This window comes from Meleagris gallopavo, chromosome 4 (genome assembly GCF_905368555.1).
Source record: "Meleagris gallopavo chromosome 4, MGAL_WU_HG_1.1, whole genome shotgun sequence".
Taxonomy (NCBI): domain Eukaryota; kingdom Metazoa; phylum Chordata; class Aves; order Galliformes; family Phasianidae; genus Meleagris; species Meleagris gallopavo.
In genome coordinates this window covers 13078618-13095365 of record NC_139407.1, presented here as the reverse complement: position 1 = coordinate 13095365, position 16748 = coordinate 13078618, and the positions used below count along the sequence as shown (strand labels likewise).

General features: G+C 35.1%; 1 protein-coding gene across 6 annotated transcripts in view; it reads left to right on the top strand.

Moving 5' to 3' along the window:
- Positions 1-16748, top strand: part of LRBA (LPS responsive beige-like anchor protein) — a 367496-nt gene that overhangs the window by 35132 nt on the left and 315616 nt on the right. For all 6 annotated transcript variants that reach the window (XM_085222195.1, XM_085222196.1, XM_085222197.1 and 3 more), the window contains exons 4-17: positions 107-207; positions 2465-2560; positions 4958-5079; positions 5182-5308; positions 6385-6504; positions 6851-6997; positions 7841-8038; positions 8987-9120; positions 10532-10640; positions 10797-10949; positions 12149-12317; positions 13271-13350; positions 14831-14893; positions 16615-16712. In XM_085222195.1, coding sequence (XP_085078321.1) covers positions 107-207; positions 2465-2560; positions 4958-5079; positions 5182-5308; positions 6385-6504; positions 6851-6997; positions 7841-8038; positions 8987-9120; positions 10532-10640; positions 10797-10949; positions 12149-12317; positions 13271-13350; positions 14831-14893; positions 16615-16712 — 1717 coding nt within the window. The remainder of the gene's footprint in view (positions 1-106; positions 208-2464; positions 2561-4957; positions 5080-5181; positions 5309-6384; positions 6505-6850; positions 6998-7840; positions 8039-8986; positions 9121-10531; positions 10641-10796; positions 10950-12148; positions 12318-13270; positions 13351-14830; positions 14894-16614; positions 16713-16748) is intronic.

The following is a 16748-nucleotide window of genomic DNA, read 5'->3' as shown; positions in this document are numbered from 1 at the left end:
TCAAATTGTATTTTCGTTATGTAAAATCTCGTGGGAACACTTAATAATGAAATGACAGAAATTTGACATTGCATCTTAATAAGTAATTATATTGTTCTCCTTTCAGATCTCTTAGTGGATATGCTGGGTGTGTTGGCTAGCTACAACTTGACGGTTCGAGAGCTAAAGTTATTCTTCAGCAAGCTTCAAGGAGAAAAAGGGAGATGGGTAAAAGAAAATAAAGAGCAAAAGTCATTTGTAGTGTTGTTTGTATTTTTCCTAATGTTCCCGTGTTAAAAGACTGCTTGATAGCCTTTTATATATGTGTGTGTGTGTGTGTGTGTGTGTGTGTGTGTGTTTGTGTGTATTTATAGATATATAAATTTACTAGGAAATGAAGGATGCCTACTGGTATTGTATCATTTTTGCTTAAATCTTTTTTACTTAAAAGCAATTAAACCTCTTAACATACATAGAGTAGTGTAGCAATGACATTAAATTTAACTTCTGGATTTATTGGCTGGATTGATCTTTTTGAGCAACTGGGGAAGGATATTGTAATTCTAAGCATGTGTTCACATACACATTTTTATTTTGGTAGTTCCAGTTGCTTGAAATTGAAGGATAAACAAACAAATTGTTTTTGGAAGATGAGAGATACAGATGGAAATCAATGGAAATTGTGTATATGTGCATATCAGTATTTTCATATTTTCACATTGTCTTTACCTGAAGGATTTTATCCAGTTAGGAAAGTTAGCATCTGTAGCAAAAATTGAAATGAAAATGAGTGCTGAGTGAAATGTTACGTTGCATGTTTTCTCCTGTTGTGCATGAACTAGAGAAAAAGAAAAGGGTGCCCATTTACTGTTGAGAGCCTTCTTCCCTGAAGTAAAATTCTTTTGTTTAAATGCTAGCAGATACGCTTTCTGCCACAAAGTTTCTGTTTTGTTTTACCCACCAATTGTTTTACATATTTGGTTTTTTAATTCCATTTCTGTAATGTCTAAATACCTTGCTTTAGTGTAGGGAGAAGTCAGGTCGATGTCTTTGTTTCTTTGAAATAATGTAATAAATATGTATTCAATATGCGAGACAATAATGTAGCAAATTTTAAAAAGAACTTGTGGAACAACTTGTTCACATCAAAAATACCTCGTGTAGGGTTTAAAATTAATAAGTGAACATACAGAATATATTCAACCATAGCTGAATTAAAGTTGTCTTTGTAACATTAACTTTTCATTTCCTGGCTCTCTGCTATTTGCATTTAATTTCCCTTTCTTTATTAAAGACTAAATATAGAGGAATAGAAGAGGAAAATGCCACAAGTGCTTTGCTGTAGTCTTGCTCAAGTCCATAAATCTTAAAATCAGCAGTGCTTTAAAGATACAAAGTATCAGGCTACAACACAAATTGCCAGGTTGAATTCTATGGTGCTGAAGACATCTGAACAGATCTCACTGTTTCCTTCTTCAATTTTTTAAATTCAGATTTATGAAACATTCTGTACCTGACTATAATTTTAGTGCGTTTAAAATAACTTGTAATGGATCATGTAATGCTTAATTTTCAGAGTAGTTGCTTACAAGAAGGGAAAAAGAGCACCTCCAGAAAAAAGATGAGAAGCGGGTAGTAAAACTGTAGTTTGAAAATAGGTTTTCTGGAAAGCTGTGGAGTGGTAAAAGAAGACGTACAGAAGTATGTGACCAGTATGTGCTGGATTTCTGTTGTGAGCTCATACACGTGATTTGGGAATTTTAGTTGTTGAGTGTTACAATAGCATTAATGCAGAATTAGGATTGTGGTGGGGAAGTGTTCACACTAACTGAGCGTTCAGTTTAGGTACTATGTATCGCTCTTGAAACTTGAACCTTTCTCATGGACTTAAATGAAGGAGAAGATCTCATAGACTTACATGTAGGAGAACATATAAACACAATATCTTTCATGTAGTGCATGACTGTAAACTTGATAGAAAGTCCTCGTCTGCTGTTCTTCCTTTTACCTGTCTTGCTTGTGCTGCCACGAGTTTCATGCAGCCGCAACCCAAAATTGCTCTGAGAATTGCATTGCATTTGTTTTTCCCTAACTAGTTTTCATCTGGGTCAGTTATTTATTCATTTATTTTTTTACCTCGCTTCAAATCCACACAAATGGTAAAGCTGATGGGAATTGGCAAACAGTGATGGCACTCAGCATTCAGAGTCATTTGAGTTTATGCTGAATGACATGGACTGTGACTTTAGAATCCTTAATTTAGTTATCGCATTAATTGTCTTTCAGTGCACCTAGGCTAGTGAGTATCCATATCCATAATTCTCTATTAATGTTTACTGAAAATGTAGAGTATTTTAGCAGAGTGTTACTCAGTCATGTGCAAAGCTGGAAAATATGTCAAAACAAAATTTCTTTTTGTATGTAGGGTATTTTCTTTCATATGGATGTTTTATTTATTTCCAAATCTAAAAATTCTTTTTGACAGCCACCACATGCTGGGAAATTGTTGTCTGTGTTAAAACACATGCCTCAGAAGTATGGACCTGATGCCTTCTTCAACTTTCCAGGGAAAAGTGCTGCAGTATGTAGATATTTTAATTCCTTTGTTATTTTTACTACAACCATTGGCTGTTTTCACTCCTGTTTTTCTCTTAGCCCATCAGTCATTGTTACAGAAATAGTCTTAACAGAATTTTTTTCTCTATCTGTTACCTACATTGTGTGTAACTAAATAATGCTTGTAACAAATGTACGTAATGACTACGGAAGGACAAATAGCCATACATAAAGAATGGATATAAATGAACTCTTTGCCCATGCCCGGAGCAGTTGAGTTAAATCTTGTTGCCAGGATAATGTGAAGAAGGTCTGCTTTTCACTTCTTCATTCTGTGAGAATGGTGTTTGTTAATATACAGTATGTGTGGGCAATGCTTTACTCTTAGAAACCTTAGTCAGTGAAACTGCAATAAGTATGGCCGTACTTGGGCCATTTGTTATTTCTCTAGCAGTCAGTGTGAATATTGTGATATGTATAGCAATCATCTGATAAAATGCAGATTGTAGACATGACATGTCTAGGTTAAATACTACTGAGGGAAGGTTAGATTTAACGGTGGTTAGTCTCTTATGATAATGGTTCAGGTGTTTAGTAGGTAGTGTGTTTTTGTTGTTGTTTTCTTTCCCCCTAAAAATCCGTTACTTTTCTGCTTTGATGTTTTAGCTTCTGTATAACTAAAGGTATTACGCAGGACACCTAATCTTGAAGATGAACTTCACAGAATCACAGACTGGCCAGGGTTGGAAGGGACCTCAAGGATTATCTTGAGGATAATCCTTTGGCAGGATTACCCTGCCAAATGTAGGGCCACCAACCTCCCCATTTAATGCTAGACCAGGCTGCCCAGGGCCCCATCCAGTCTGGCCTTGAACACCTCCAGGGACGGGGCATCCCACAGCCTCTCTGGGCAGCCTGTTCCAGCACCTCACCGTTTCCTCTGTAAAGAACTTCCCCCTGACATCCAGCCTAAATATTCACTCCCTCAACCATTTCCCCTTGTCCTGCAGTTACCTACCCTTTCAAAGAGTTGACTCCCCTCCTGTTTGTAGGCTTCCTTTAGGTACTGAAAGGCTGCAATGAGGTCACCCTGCAGCCTTCTTTTCTCCAGGCTGAACAAGCCCAGCTCTCTCAGCCTGTCATCGTAGGGGAGGTGCTCCAGTCCCCTGATCATCTTCATGGCTCTCCTCTGGACCCTCTCCAATAGCTCCCTGTCTTTCTTGTACTGTAACTTCACCAACTTGATGACATAATAACTTCTTATTTGAAGATTGAAAAACGCAGACTACTCGGGTTGTGCTGCTGTAGTTAAATTTATCACGTACAGCAGAAGTTGGCAGTAGACACGTTTTTTGTTCACTTGGGCTACTTATGTATTGTGCTTGTATTTAACTAATGATAATAGCATTGAATGCTTGAACTGTATGTGGTATTGGGGTGCGTCACTAACTGCAGTGGGAACATTCTCACTGATTTTTAAAACCTGAAATCTTAGAAATTAAGTATTTGATATACTTCATAACCATTGTGATTTAAACCAAACGATAGTGCTACCAGGTCCTGAAAGTTGGGCTCAAAGAAATGAAATCTGATTAGTTGGCTGGTGTAGAGAAGGATTTATAGCATTTTATTTGGTTAGGGATAGCTAAATGGAGCGTGGGAGCATATTAAGATGTCTGGCAACACTCAAGTTCTTTGATGTTTTTTGTTCATTGGTATTGATCATCTGGAAAGCATCTTTGATCAGAGATTATGACAGTCTTAGTTGAACTGTGTATTGCAAGTCTTCAGAGGAACGTTTTAAAGTTAATTGTGATGTTAAAACAAACAAACAAAAATAAAAAATACACAACAAAACCCAGCTGTTTGAAACAAAGGTCTTAAAAGCATTTAAGCTACCTTTGATTCTGTGCTTAATACTGGGATTTTGCCTGGGGCTCATAAGACTGTCATCTACAAACTGGAAGCCACTAAACGTGAATTCAGGTGAAGAAAAAAAGGATCTGTTAAGTGAAGCATATATGCTTCTCTTTATATGGACAACTTCTTTTCATAACCAGTTATTTTCCTGACTGAGAAAATTATGTGAAAATAAATGTATAAATCTGATTATTCTTTTAGGCTGCCATAAACCTAAATCTTCTAAAGCTATATGCTGAAAAGTTTTTCTGTTGTATTACTTGCACTTAAGTAGTTGAATTTTGAAGCATGGGTTACTATTAGTAATATTATTTGAGATAATGATCAGTTTTAAAATATTTAGACTGAATTTTTAACAATGGAATACAAAAAATAGTTTACAGAAAAGCACAGAAGTTCAGCCAGATATTTTTGGTTGTACATTTGTACTCTGTATGCTATGGTGTATACTTGCAGTATTGTGATGTTGATATTTCTACATGAATCACTTCATTTTTTTCAGGCCATTGCCTTACCTCCTATAGCCAAGTGGCCCTATCAGAATGGATTTACTTTTCACACTTGGTTAAGAATGGATCCTGTAAACAATATCAATGTGGATAAGGATAAGCCATATTTATATTGGTGCGTATTAATGTAAAACTACGTTTCTGATGTTCAGTCATGAGTTGTTCAATGACTTTCACTGCCATCTGTGTACGTGCTGATTTTGTTTTCCCTTGTTAGTTTTCGAACGAACAAAGGACTTGGCTATTCTGCTCACTTTGTTGGTGGCTGCTTGATTGTAACGTCCATAAAATCAAAGGGAAAAGGTTTTCAGCACTGTGTAAAATTTGATTTCAAACCACAAAAGGTGAGTAAAAGCAGTAGAATAGTTCCATGAATTAGAGATGTGTTCACACACTTGTGTGTAACTAGGATTTAGCAGGGTGCATATCTAACTAACTGATGTGTTTGTAGGAAATGTGTCTAAAAATGTGTATACTGGAGGGATTGGTCTCGCTGTTAATTATGTTCATCCATCGACAGAAGAACACTCGCACTAGAACGAACAAAAATTAAACTCTGTTCTGAATTGATATTTCTTCTAAGTTTACTTTATGTATAAGAAAAAGCTAGAAAATGAAGTTTACCAAGGGTTTTATGAATTTGTGAAACTTAAAATTTCACGAAGAACTCTTAATACCTATATATGTAGCTTCAGTGTTGCAAGACTTGAGACGTTTGTTTCTTCTTTCTTCTGTTTTTATACTTAGTTTCTTTTTGCTTCAGCCTTCCTCTTATCCAGAAGTGTTTTGCTCAAGCTTACCCATAGATTATTGCTTGATAGTCATTGTGGACAAATGCAGCTGCACTTTAGAAGCTGTGAATACTAACTCAAGTTTAATTTTTCTGATCAAGCCAGGGCAGTTACTAGAATTACCTTTACAGGTTAGAGAAAGACTGATTGGCATTTGAAACTGAATTATAATTCGTGTTCTTTGAAGTTTTCCACCAAATACTCTCCTTCTGTTTGATGCTTTATCTCCTTACGTGTAACAATTAAAATGTGGGTTAGTTGTATTTTTAATGTTTAAGACTTGCTTGCTTGTTGAGCAGTATTATGCTATATTCAAAATGTTCTCATTTTCAATTGCTAATGTTCCTGGAACAAGCGTAGTTCAACACTCTCATGAATTTTTTTGTTTGGTTTGAGTTTTATGTTGTAAATATTTTCTAGGCTTCCATTTTGAATTAGGAGACTGTACTTTGACGTGGCTAAACAGGAAAACTCAGTAATGCTGTCATCTTTTCTACTTAAAATAAAACTTTCTATGTTAATATAATTCACAGACAGTGGAATTGATTGTAGTGTATTTCCTCTTCAGTGACTGTTCAAGCTACTTTAAGCCTCTGTAGAATGGTATCACTTGTTTTCTTTTTGCTTAGTGGTATATGGTTACTATTGTGCACATCTATAATCGCTGGAAGAATAGTGAACTTCGATGCTATGTGAATGGAGAACTGGCATCTTATGGAGAAATAACATGGTTTGTCAACACCAGTGACGTAAGTAATGTCTGGAATTTCTCTATTCAACTCTATTTAATTTCTCTAGATGATCAACTGTAGATATTCCTTGCTGTTTTATTGCTCTTCTAAAAGTAAGCTTCTCTCATTTCATGTTTTTTAAATTAAAAAAAAAAAAAAAAAGAAAAAAGAAAAAAATTACTTATAACTCCTTGGTAGGGAGAAGTACATTCTGCTTATATTGTCAAAACTTAAAAATTTGTTTCCACTAAAACCTTAAAAGCTTTCTTACTTGTAAAAATAATATTATTCTTTAATAATGTGTGTATTTCTTGGATAATTTGTCTGTGTTGCTTAATTTATTTATTTATTTATTTATTTTTAGACATTTGACAAATGTTTCCTGGGTTCCTCAGAAACAGCAGATGCCAATCGAGTGTTTTGTGGGCAAATGACGTCTGTTTACCTTTTTAGTGAGGCTCTCAATGCTGCTCAAATCTTTGCCATTTATCAGCTTGGTCTGGGATATAAGGTAGCATGGAATTAACTGTAAAACTTCTGAAGTTTAGTTCAAGTAACGTAGTCAGTGTAAGACTGTTGTGGCACACCTATGTTCTGAAAATATTGTTATCATTTAATGTTTTATTAACCTGTTGCAAAAATTAATACAAGCCTGTGCATCATATTACAAACTGCAATTAAATGTTAATTCATTTTTTTAAATTTCTTATAAAAACAAATAAACAATATAAGAACAAGCTTGAGTTCTTGTTCTCAAGGTTTCGGGTGATTGGAAGGGTGAGAAGAGCACTTTCTTTTAGTAGGTTCATTTTTTCCATTGAGGCTGAAAACTTGAGATCATTAGGTATTATGTATTTGTTTTAGGAGAGTAGCCTAGTAGTTGCTTTTGCTAGTCAGTCTTGCTTAATGTGTAAAGTTAGTGCTGAAGATGAGTTCTGTTGCAGTGATTTATTATTTGTTTTGTCTTAGCCTGAGGGGCACTAATTGAAGGCTGCTATTCCCTAGCAGCTGTATAAACATACGCTAAAAAGATGGATTCTTTTCTCACTGCTCCTCAATTATTAGTTCCCTCTGAGTGAACATTGTTGACTGCCAGTCTGTTTCCTAGCTAATGTCTTTCTTTTGCATTACCCGCCATTTTGACAGTGTCATTCTTCAGGCGTCAGAAAACAGTTGCACAGTTGTAATTTTGTAAAATTGATTTTGAGTCAATGTTGTTATGAGACTCCTTTTTGAAATATTGTTGGATTTAAGAAACAGTGTCATTTTCTATTAATAGTTGTGTTCTGAACTGTATTTGAAATGTATATAATGTTTTTCTTTGTTTTCTGTCCTCAACACTTCCCCAATGCAGGGAACATTCAAATTCAAGGCAGAAAGTGATCTCTTCCTTGATGATCATCATAAATTGTTGCTGTATGATGGCAAGCTATCCAGTGCTATTGCTTTTATGTACAATCCAAGGGCTACAGATGCACAGCTCTGTCTAGAGTCATCCCCTAAAGATAACCCTTCTATTTTTGTTCATTCACCACATGCCCTCATGCTGCAGGTATGGCAACATTTTTCATAGATTTTTAGAATATAGATGGTTTACTTTTTGAAAATCTGAAAAATCACGTTAAGCTGGGATTTCTATAAGATGAAGAGCTGCTGATGGTGGGTTCCTCCCCAGGTCATCTCTGCTGCTTTTCCCTGTCAGTTCTCAGCACAGCTAAGTGCCTTACTACTTAAATCTCCAAAGCTGATGCAGATGGTTAGGAGTCAGTTCTTGAAGTTATCAAGCTACTTGACTTGTTCGTGTGACCACTGTGTTAACCATACTGGACATTTCTCTTAGCTTCACTCAGGAAAATAAAAGTGGGCAGCTTCTCTGAAACAGCAAGAGAGAAGAATACAATTCTACTTTTGTTTGTAATGCCGTGTGTAGTATAGTCAGAGGAACCCTTGCCTCATTGGTGCGTGGGCATGCTATCTTTTTGAATTAATGTGGGTGCACATAAGGACTATGAAAAGGTTCTTTAATCAAAATTACAATCTAAAAAATGTCAATATTACTAAGAAATCCTGTTAATTTTTCAGAAACATTCTTCTTCCTCATTGCTGACACACTTTCATTCTTTACAGACATTATCTATCTCCTTGTCCCTAACAGAGCTTCACTCTGTTGACATTATACTCTTTGCTTCCCAGCCTTTGAATGCCTAAATTTTTTAATTTGCTTGAAGATTTTTTCCTAGAGTTTCAATATTATTAAAGACTTGTTTTAGAGTTTGCAAGCTACCTCCTATGTATTCTTCTGAGGGTTTCTCTACGCCAGTAAATCAGTAAATCAGGCAGCTTGAATATTTAGAGTGGCTATAGAAGTCAGTTTTATACTTCTTGCTGTTCTCTTTTTAATTGGTAATACGATTTTCATGTTGAAGAAATTTCAGATTATTTCTAGCAAACTTTTTTAACAGTTTTTCAGAGTTCTCAATTTGTTTTTTTTTTTTGCCAGGATGTGAAAGCAGTCTTGACACATTCTGTCCAAAGTGCCTTGCATTCCATTGGAGGAGTGCAGGTACTTTTTCCTCTCTTTGCACAGCTAGACTATAGGCAATATTCATCGGACCACATTGACACAACTGTTTGGTGAGTGCATATAGCTGTGTTCTTTGTTTCTTATTTGTGTGAAGGAAATTAAATCTTGCTTTATTAATTGGCACTGTATTGTAATTTCACTTGTGGAACTATGTCTAACTAGAAAAACATAACATTGCTACAGGCAGGTGTGACTGTTTTGTGAAGTAGATTTGTTTTGTACCATACTTCCCATGAAAAAGTTAGTACAGAACCAGAAGGGATGCTTATTGCTATGTGACAATTTTTTTTTTTTTTTTTTTTTAGTGCCATAATTATGGACAATTCTTTTTTGAGCTTTTTCCTGTCACAGGAAAAAAGAATCCTTTGGGAAAGATGATTTTTTCAGTTTATATGAAAGCATTCTTTTTTTTTTCTTTTTTCTTCAGACATTTTGTGGCATAGAGCTTGAAAATAAACAGAAGAATGAAAATGAATCTTTTTTTCAGCTCGCTTACTAGCATTCTTAAAATATATTAGTATTTTGACATTGAAGGTAATACCAAGAACAGTCAAAAGCTGTTTTCTTTTTTATTCTACTACGCATTGTTGCTGCCAAACTTGAATAATGTATTAATTCTTTGGCTTTTCCCCTGGATTCAACTCTGTTTCTCATCAGTCCAGTTCCTGAACAGAAACAAAAGCAGTTGTAGCTCCTCAGTTATAATACAGATGCAGTAACAGCAAAAGTATTGTTTTTTAGAATTGGTCTGTTTTCTCTGTTTCATTGCAATTGTGGCTTCATGATGGTTGAAAGATTATCTACGTCCCTACCATTGTAAAGCAGGAGTGCTTACAAAGTTCCTTCAGCCCATTTTGCACATTCCTGGACTTCTCCTGAGATGACTTAGATTTATGCATACATGATGAATCAAGGATGTGATTTGGTTGCAGAGTAACTCATCTATAGGGTGTTTTTCTGCTGGCTTGTATTGATTCATAGATAGGTGCTAGTGTTGTGACGCAAGGGCAAAGGCATGGATGTTACTTCTAGCAGTAGTGTGGAGTTGAAGTAACTCGAACCAACCTCTGTCTAGAAAAATATTTCCACCTGTTCATCTGAAAGCAGAGTAGTGGTAACTGGAATGACATTGGTCGCTGATCTTGGAGAAGTTTAAAACTAAAACAAGGAGCAGAGAGAACCACACAATAATTGCTGCCTTTCTGCGCAAATGTATTTTAAGAATTTTGCTATTGCATGCTTATCTTGGAATACAAACTTTTGAGTTAGACATACATTAATTTAAAGAAGAAAATGAGAGGTTTAAATTTTATCTTTTTTTTTTTGTTGTTAAAATTCTGATCTAAGCTCTTATTTGATACATTGCTTATGGGCTGTGTATAGAAGTGTTAATTTGAGAATACCTTCTGTCTTGTTGTGGTCACACTTCAAAATGTCTTTCTAAAATATTATGTTTTTCAGTTCAACTTTGTTGGCTTTTATTATGGAGTTGTTGAAGAACTCGATTGCTATGCAAGATCAAATGCTTTCCTGTAAGGGCTTCCTTGTGATAGGATATAGCTTGGAAAAGGTAAAAACAAACAAACAAAAATACCCATTTTTGATCTCATGTTTATGTTTAATTTTTTTTTTGGGGGGGGGGGGTGGAGGGAAGGGAGGAAACTCAGTTGACACAGTCATCTCCAGAGTTCTTGTTTAAGATTTTCTTAAAAATTTTCTTCTACAGTCTTCCAAAGTTCATGTTACCCGAGCTGTACTAGAGCTATGCCTTGCTTTTTCTAAGTACCTGAGCAGCTTGCACAATGGGGCGCCCTTGCTGAAACAGCTATGTGATCATATTCTCCTTAATCCTGCAATATGGATTCATATCCCAGCACAGGTAAAACTGTTTATTCTTATGAATACAATTCCCTTATGATGTATCTATTTGAGAGGGTTGAGGTAAAGACAGCTTGCACAATTACATTTCCTGGCTTCCAGTAGAAATCATATAGAAACGGTTTCAGGCTTTGTTTTTCTTCATATGACAGTCAAGTGTTGCAAGATCCCAAAGTAATTAGAGAATTATAAAGCTGCAGTGTTTAGCACAATGAAGTATGTTGGCTTGAGGAGTGTCTGAGCTAGTCAATGTTTTAGATTGATGGAGAAGTATGAATGGATTAGATGGCAAAAAACAAAAATAACAACAAACAGTAATTTTTATGAGAAATTGTTCTGGGCTGTCCAGAGAGAAGTATTTATTTAAGTTCATGTATGCCCCTGTGGGGTACTTGTGCTTTTTTGAATCTGTTCTCTCAGTGCGATATACTTGAACAAAAACTTTCTAGTTGGTCCTACTTAAAATCTTATCGGACTTTGTTTTGTCCCTTCCATGAAGATTTGTTATTCCTTTAAAAAAAAAAAAACACAACTGAATCAGCACTAATCATGTTACTGTAGAAGTCACAGCAAAGCATCTCTTTGCTGCAGCTAAATGAAATTATTAGAGAATTATTTTTAAGGCATTATTCTTCAGCATAGAAAGATAAATAAATTTATTGTAGGCTTAAATTCCTACATATGCACTTGACATAATAAAAGAATACTTTGTGTGAAATTCTTCTGACAAATGCAGGTTTCTTTCTAGTTTTAAGTAGCTGAAGGCAACGTAGCCAATTGATTGAGGGAAGTGGTCTTGCCCCCTTACTCAGCACTGGTGAGGCATGTCTCAGCTACATTCTGACCACAACCCCTTAGCATGCCCCAAGCAGTGCCAGTCAACTTCAGTTGTCTGTGATTGTGTGACTGTCATGCTTTTGTGCTCCTGTAAGCGTGGACTACCTTGAGAAAAGAAAGAAAAACAAAAACCAACAACCACAAAAAACCCACAACAGCCTATTTTAGTTGCATTAACAATTTATTTTTAGAAATGATTTTTTTTTTTTTGTCAGTTGGCAGGACTTTTAGGAGCTTTGTGACTATTTTATGCTCAGAAAATCTATTTCTTTAAGAAATTTTAGTAGATGAAATTCAAGAAATGTCTGATGTGCTGTAATATTGTTGCAGTGATTTTTTTAATTTCCTGATTGGGTGTTGCAGGTTCAGCTGATCCTGTACACTTACTTGTCTACTGAGTTCATTGGCACTGTTAACATATATGGTGCAATTAGACGGGTTGGGACAGTTCTTTTGGTCATGCATACCCTGAAGTATTATTACTGGGTAGTGAATCCTCAAGATCGCAGTGGTATAACTCCCAAAGGCGTAGGTACGTATTCGTTTCTACTTGTTTGTTTTGAGGATTGTCTCGTATACTATGTAATAGAACTGTGTATATTCCAGAAATTGTACTTCAATGGAATTGGTTCACTGTAACAGTCCCAACAGTGTGCTTTTGTCCGTAGGATATTGTTGAAAGTTCTTTTTTAAGAAACGAGTGAAACCTTTTGAAGAAAACAATGTCCTCTGTGACCAGAGACTGGTGTGGATTAATAGTAGATAGAACTGACTAGCAGAACTGTAGACTTTTGGAATGGTAGGTGTGTGCCTGGTTACAAAGATCCCTTTGTGGTATTTTGTATCCTGTAATAAGTAAAGTTAAGTGTTTTTTTCCTTTTTTTTTTCCCCCCTATTTTCCCAATGAAGACACAAATTTACTATTCCTGAAAATGGACTTGCAACTGTACATTTGCTTTCTGTATGAAAGCTCTTACTTTGGTTGCAACCTGTTTTTTTTTTTTTTTTTTAACCCTGCCTCTCCTGGGAATGATAAACTATTTGAGTATTTAAAATATTTTAGTGGAAGTTGTCTTTACACAGATATGGCAGAAACAAGCCCTCTTGGCTTGGAGTTAAGAAATTTGGTCTTTGACTGTCCAGGTAATCTTTATATGTAATGCTCTAGGATTGGTTTTCATTGTAGTTGAAGCCAGTGTGTACAGTAGCTTCCTTTGGATGTAAGTAGAACAACTTTAACAACAATTGAAAACTGCTATAACCAGGAACCTCTGACATAAAGTTCAGGAACCTCAGAGGTTTTGCTAACTGCAGTGGAATGCATCACTATTTTGTGTTAAGAAGTAGAGGAAAAAATAGCTGTTCTAAGCATTGTTCTCTCTCCACGCAGTGTATGCCATTTATTTTTCTGTATACGGAAATGGATACTATGCTATTAACCACCATTAATTTGCATTCCATATATCTACTTCTTTTCTTCTGTAGATGGGCCACGGCCTACTCAAAAAGAGACTTTATCTCTGCGAGCATTTTTGTTGATGTTCATTAAACAACTAGTGATGAAGGTGGGATATCTAAATTTCTTTTCATTAAGAAATCCATTCTAACGTAGCATTTTGTTCTAAGCAGGCTGAATGTTGTAAAGAAGTAAATAGAAATACCATGTAAGGTGCATCTTACTGTGGCCGTTGCTGCAGCCAAATGCACTTTTCCCATTCAAGAATTTTTAATCAAACATGGAGCTATTAAATAATTACCTGAGAAAGATCTACTGCTTAGGAAATATGGTCTGCTCTGATTCATTTGATTCCTTATTATGTATTTTTGCAAAAACAGTGCCACCTGCATTGTAAGTGCTTTAAGACTAAGGAGCATTATTGAGCATTATATGTGAGGGACAGAGGGGGATAAGAAAAATGCTGCCAGTAAGTTTCACAACAATTCTTTAGACACTAGAAGAATATTGAAGCACAGCACTTCTTCTGCTTGTAGACTTCTTGTAATCTCCTATTGTAAGCTTTGTTTTCTCTTCTTCCTTCCTTTTCTAGGCTATGTCTTTTCTGTGTTTGAATTTAGCTCCCTTTTTCCCTCTTGATTACTAAGGGACCCTGTGCTGCTGCTGCCCACAGCCCCAGTAGTTGAGATGAGTAATTACAAGAAAAGTTCTCATCATTTCTCATCATTTACTTTAAGTCAGATGATCTGCGACTGAAGTAGCAGAGAAAACTTAACTAGAAAAATAAGACTTTCATTTAAAAATAGTTAGGCTTTTATCTTTTTCTGTGAGAGATTTATAACTTGGACAGTTTTGGATACAGTTTCACAAGGACAGCAAAAAAGGTGTCCATGATTAAAGGTTGATTCTTCTGCAAATTTTTTGTTTATGCAAGATCTTTTTGGGAATTGAGTGACTTAATTAGAAAGAAAAAAAAAAAAGGAAAAAAAAGCCCTGGAAATGAAGGAACAGCTTTTCCCTTCCTTGATCCCATTCTTAGAAACAAATATTTTCATGTTCACAAAAAGAAGATTAGAAAAAACAACAAAAAAACCCTTCAAGGTATATTCATAAGCCATAATGTAAAATCCATAAATGATTTAACTTTAAGTGAAATTGAAAGTAACTGAAAATAAAATTCTATAGTAGCATAAGAAGCATAAATTGGCTGTAAGTGTAGGTAAGAGGCTCAGGTTTACTTTGAATCCTCTTTGACACTTTAATTTGTTATTAATGATATGTTCATATTCTCTGAATCAATTAACATGAGCTTTCACATGTTCCTCTATCAATTTCATTGTACTTGATTAGTATCTGCCTATTTTCATTCCTGTATTGGATTCTTACCGTATTTTTTAAAACTTCAGTGGGCCCTTCTTGGGCAGAGAAAAAGCTGTCTTCTATTTATGAAGCTATTATAGTATCACGTGAAAGCATATTTGCCTTGTGAGACTTGAACTGTATGTAATCATGGCTTCTGATGATGCTCTTTTGACAATGATTCTTTTGTCCTTGAAAGATAATACGTAAAACTTTTTTTTTTTTTAAAGGACTATGGAATAAAAGAAGAAGAATTGCAGGCAATCCTCAATTATCTACTCACTATTCATGAGGTAATTTTTAAACATCTGCTTTTCCGGGTGCTACTTTTGCACTGTGTTTTCCAGTATTGCTGTCTTGATGTCACAAGATGGCTCTGTAGAGGAAATAGCAAGTATTGTTCAACTCCGTTGTAGCATGCTGAGCTGCCAATATTCTTGCAATGATTCAAGCACTATGTTCAATGTTATTGAAGTTCATTAAGCTAGGAAGTCAAAATGGTTTCCTATGTTGTTATGCAAACTGATTTGCCAAGCAGAAAAACAGATGGCGAGACTGACTTAGAGGAAGAAAAAAAAAAAAAAAAAAAAAAAGACAAAATACTATTTTATGCTGCCTAAGTAATATTTTTTGTTTCTTACTCCTTTTTATTTTGCTTCTTAAATAAAGCAATAAAATTGAAAACATGCATTAAAAAATAAAGATGTATGTTAATGGCATCTAAGAGAAGCATATAAACTTAATTGGGAGAAAATGTTGGTTACCACTGATACATCTGCATCTTAATATTTTAGCACCGGGAAAAGGCACTTTATGCCAGATGCAACATCAAAGACAAGGGAAATGGGAACATAAATCTAACTGATCTCATCTCTGTAAGGGTGCTTGAAATGGGAAAAATAAGGAATTAATTGAACTTCAAGCAGTACAGATTTTTTTTTCTTTCTGTTTACATCTATGTTTTCCTTTTATGCTTTGTGCTGATTACTGATCCATGTACTTGGCAATATCATGGTCATTACCTTAAGTCATTCAGCTTTATAACATAGATACTTGAAAAAAATAAGTCTTGTTAACATACAGGAGTAAGCCAAAAGAGCAGAAACTTTGTGGCCTTCAGATAAGAAGGTGATATTTTTAACTGTTTAAACCACTTATAGGGTAAAACATTAAAAGCAGGATGCCACAGAATAAGGTATCTTGATGTATATTCAGAAAAACATTAAAAAAATAGAATTTGGCCTCATCATAGGGCTTATAAGTCAGTGACAGAGTCTGTGATATAATCTAGTAATATCTTTACGTGAACACAGTTGGCCAGAGGGATGTAAAACTGGTTTTCTAATAGAACCAGAATATTTGTTTAAAAGTGGAAAATTTGGAAAGAACTTGTAAAATAAATTTTCATTTTATTACCACAATGAATGATAAAAGGAGAAACAATCATGTTTCAGTATTTCATAGGTTACTTTTAGTTACAACTAACCTACAGCTTAAGAAGTTGTTCCACGTTAGAGTGCTTTAGACTATTGGTGTGGAAAAAAACTTTATTGAACAGCTTGAATTACTCATTTTAAATATTGCCTGTGGCAAGCTGTGGTATTTTTTTTCTTTGGGTGGGCATTTGTTAGTAGAGATTTTATGTTAAACAACTACTTTGTGTCACAGAAAATGTGCAGCAGTTAATTTCTAGCTGCTGTGCAGTAAAAGAGAGTGAAATGTGCATATGTACAGACTAATATGTGCATGGAAGGAAATAACAAAGTCTAATAGTGTTTTTCCCTGTCCAAGTTGTTGGTGTCACTTGTTACTCTACAAAAGGAAGTATTTTCATCATAATGTTTTCTTCTGCTTATATGCTCTTGCCTTCCAGGTCTGTAGCTCTTTTGATCTTGTCCTAGTTACTACTGTTACTCTCCACATAATTTTGAAGTATTGTATGGTGATTCCTTGAACCAAATAATGTCCTAGCGTACGTGTTTTTTAATTCAAATTTATAACTTTTACTCACCAGGATGACAATCTAATGGATGTCCTGCAGTTGCTTGTTGCTCTCATGTCAGAGCACCCAAGTTCTATGATCCCTGCTTTTGATCAGAGGAATGGATTACAGTAAGTGAAGTTTTGTAAGTGGGCAAAAGGAAATTA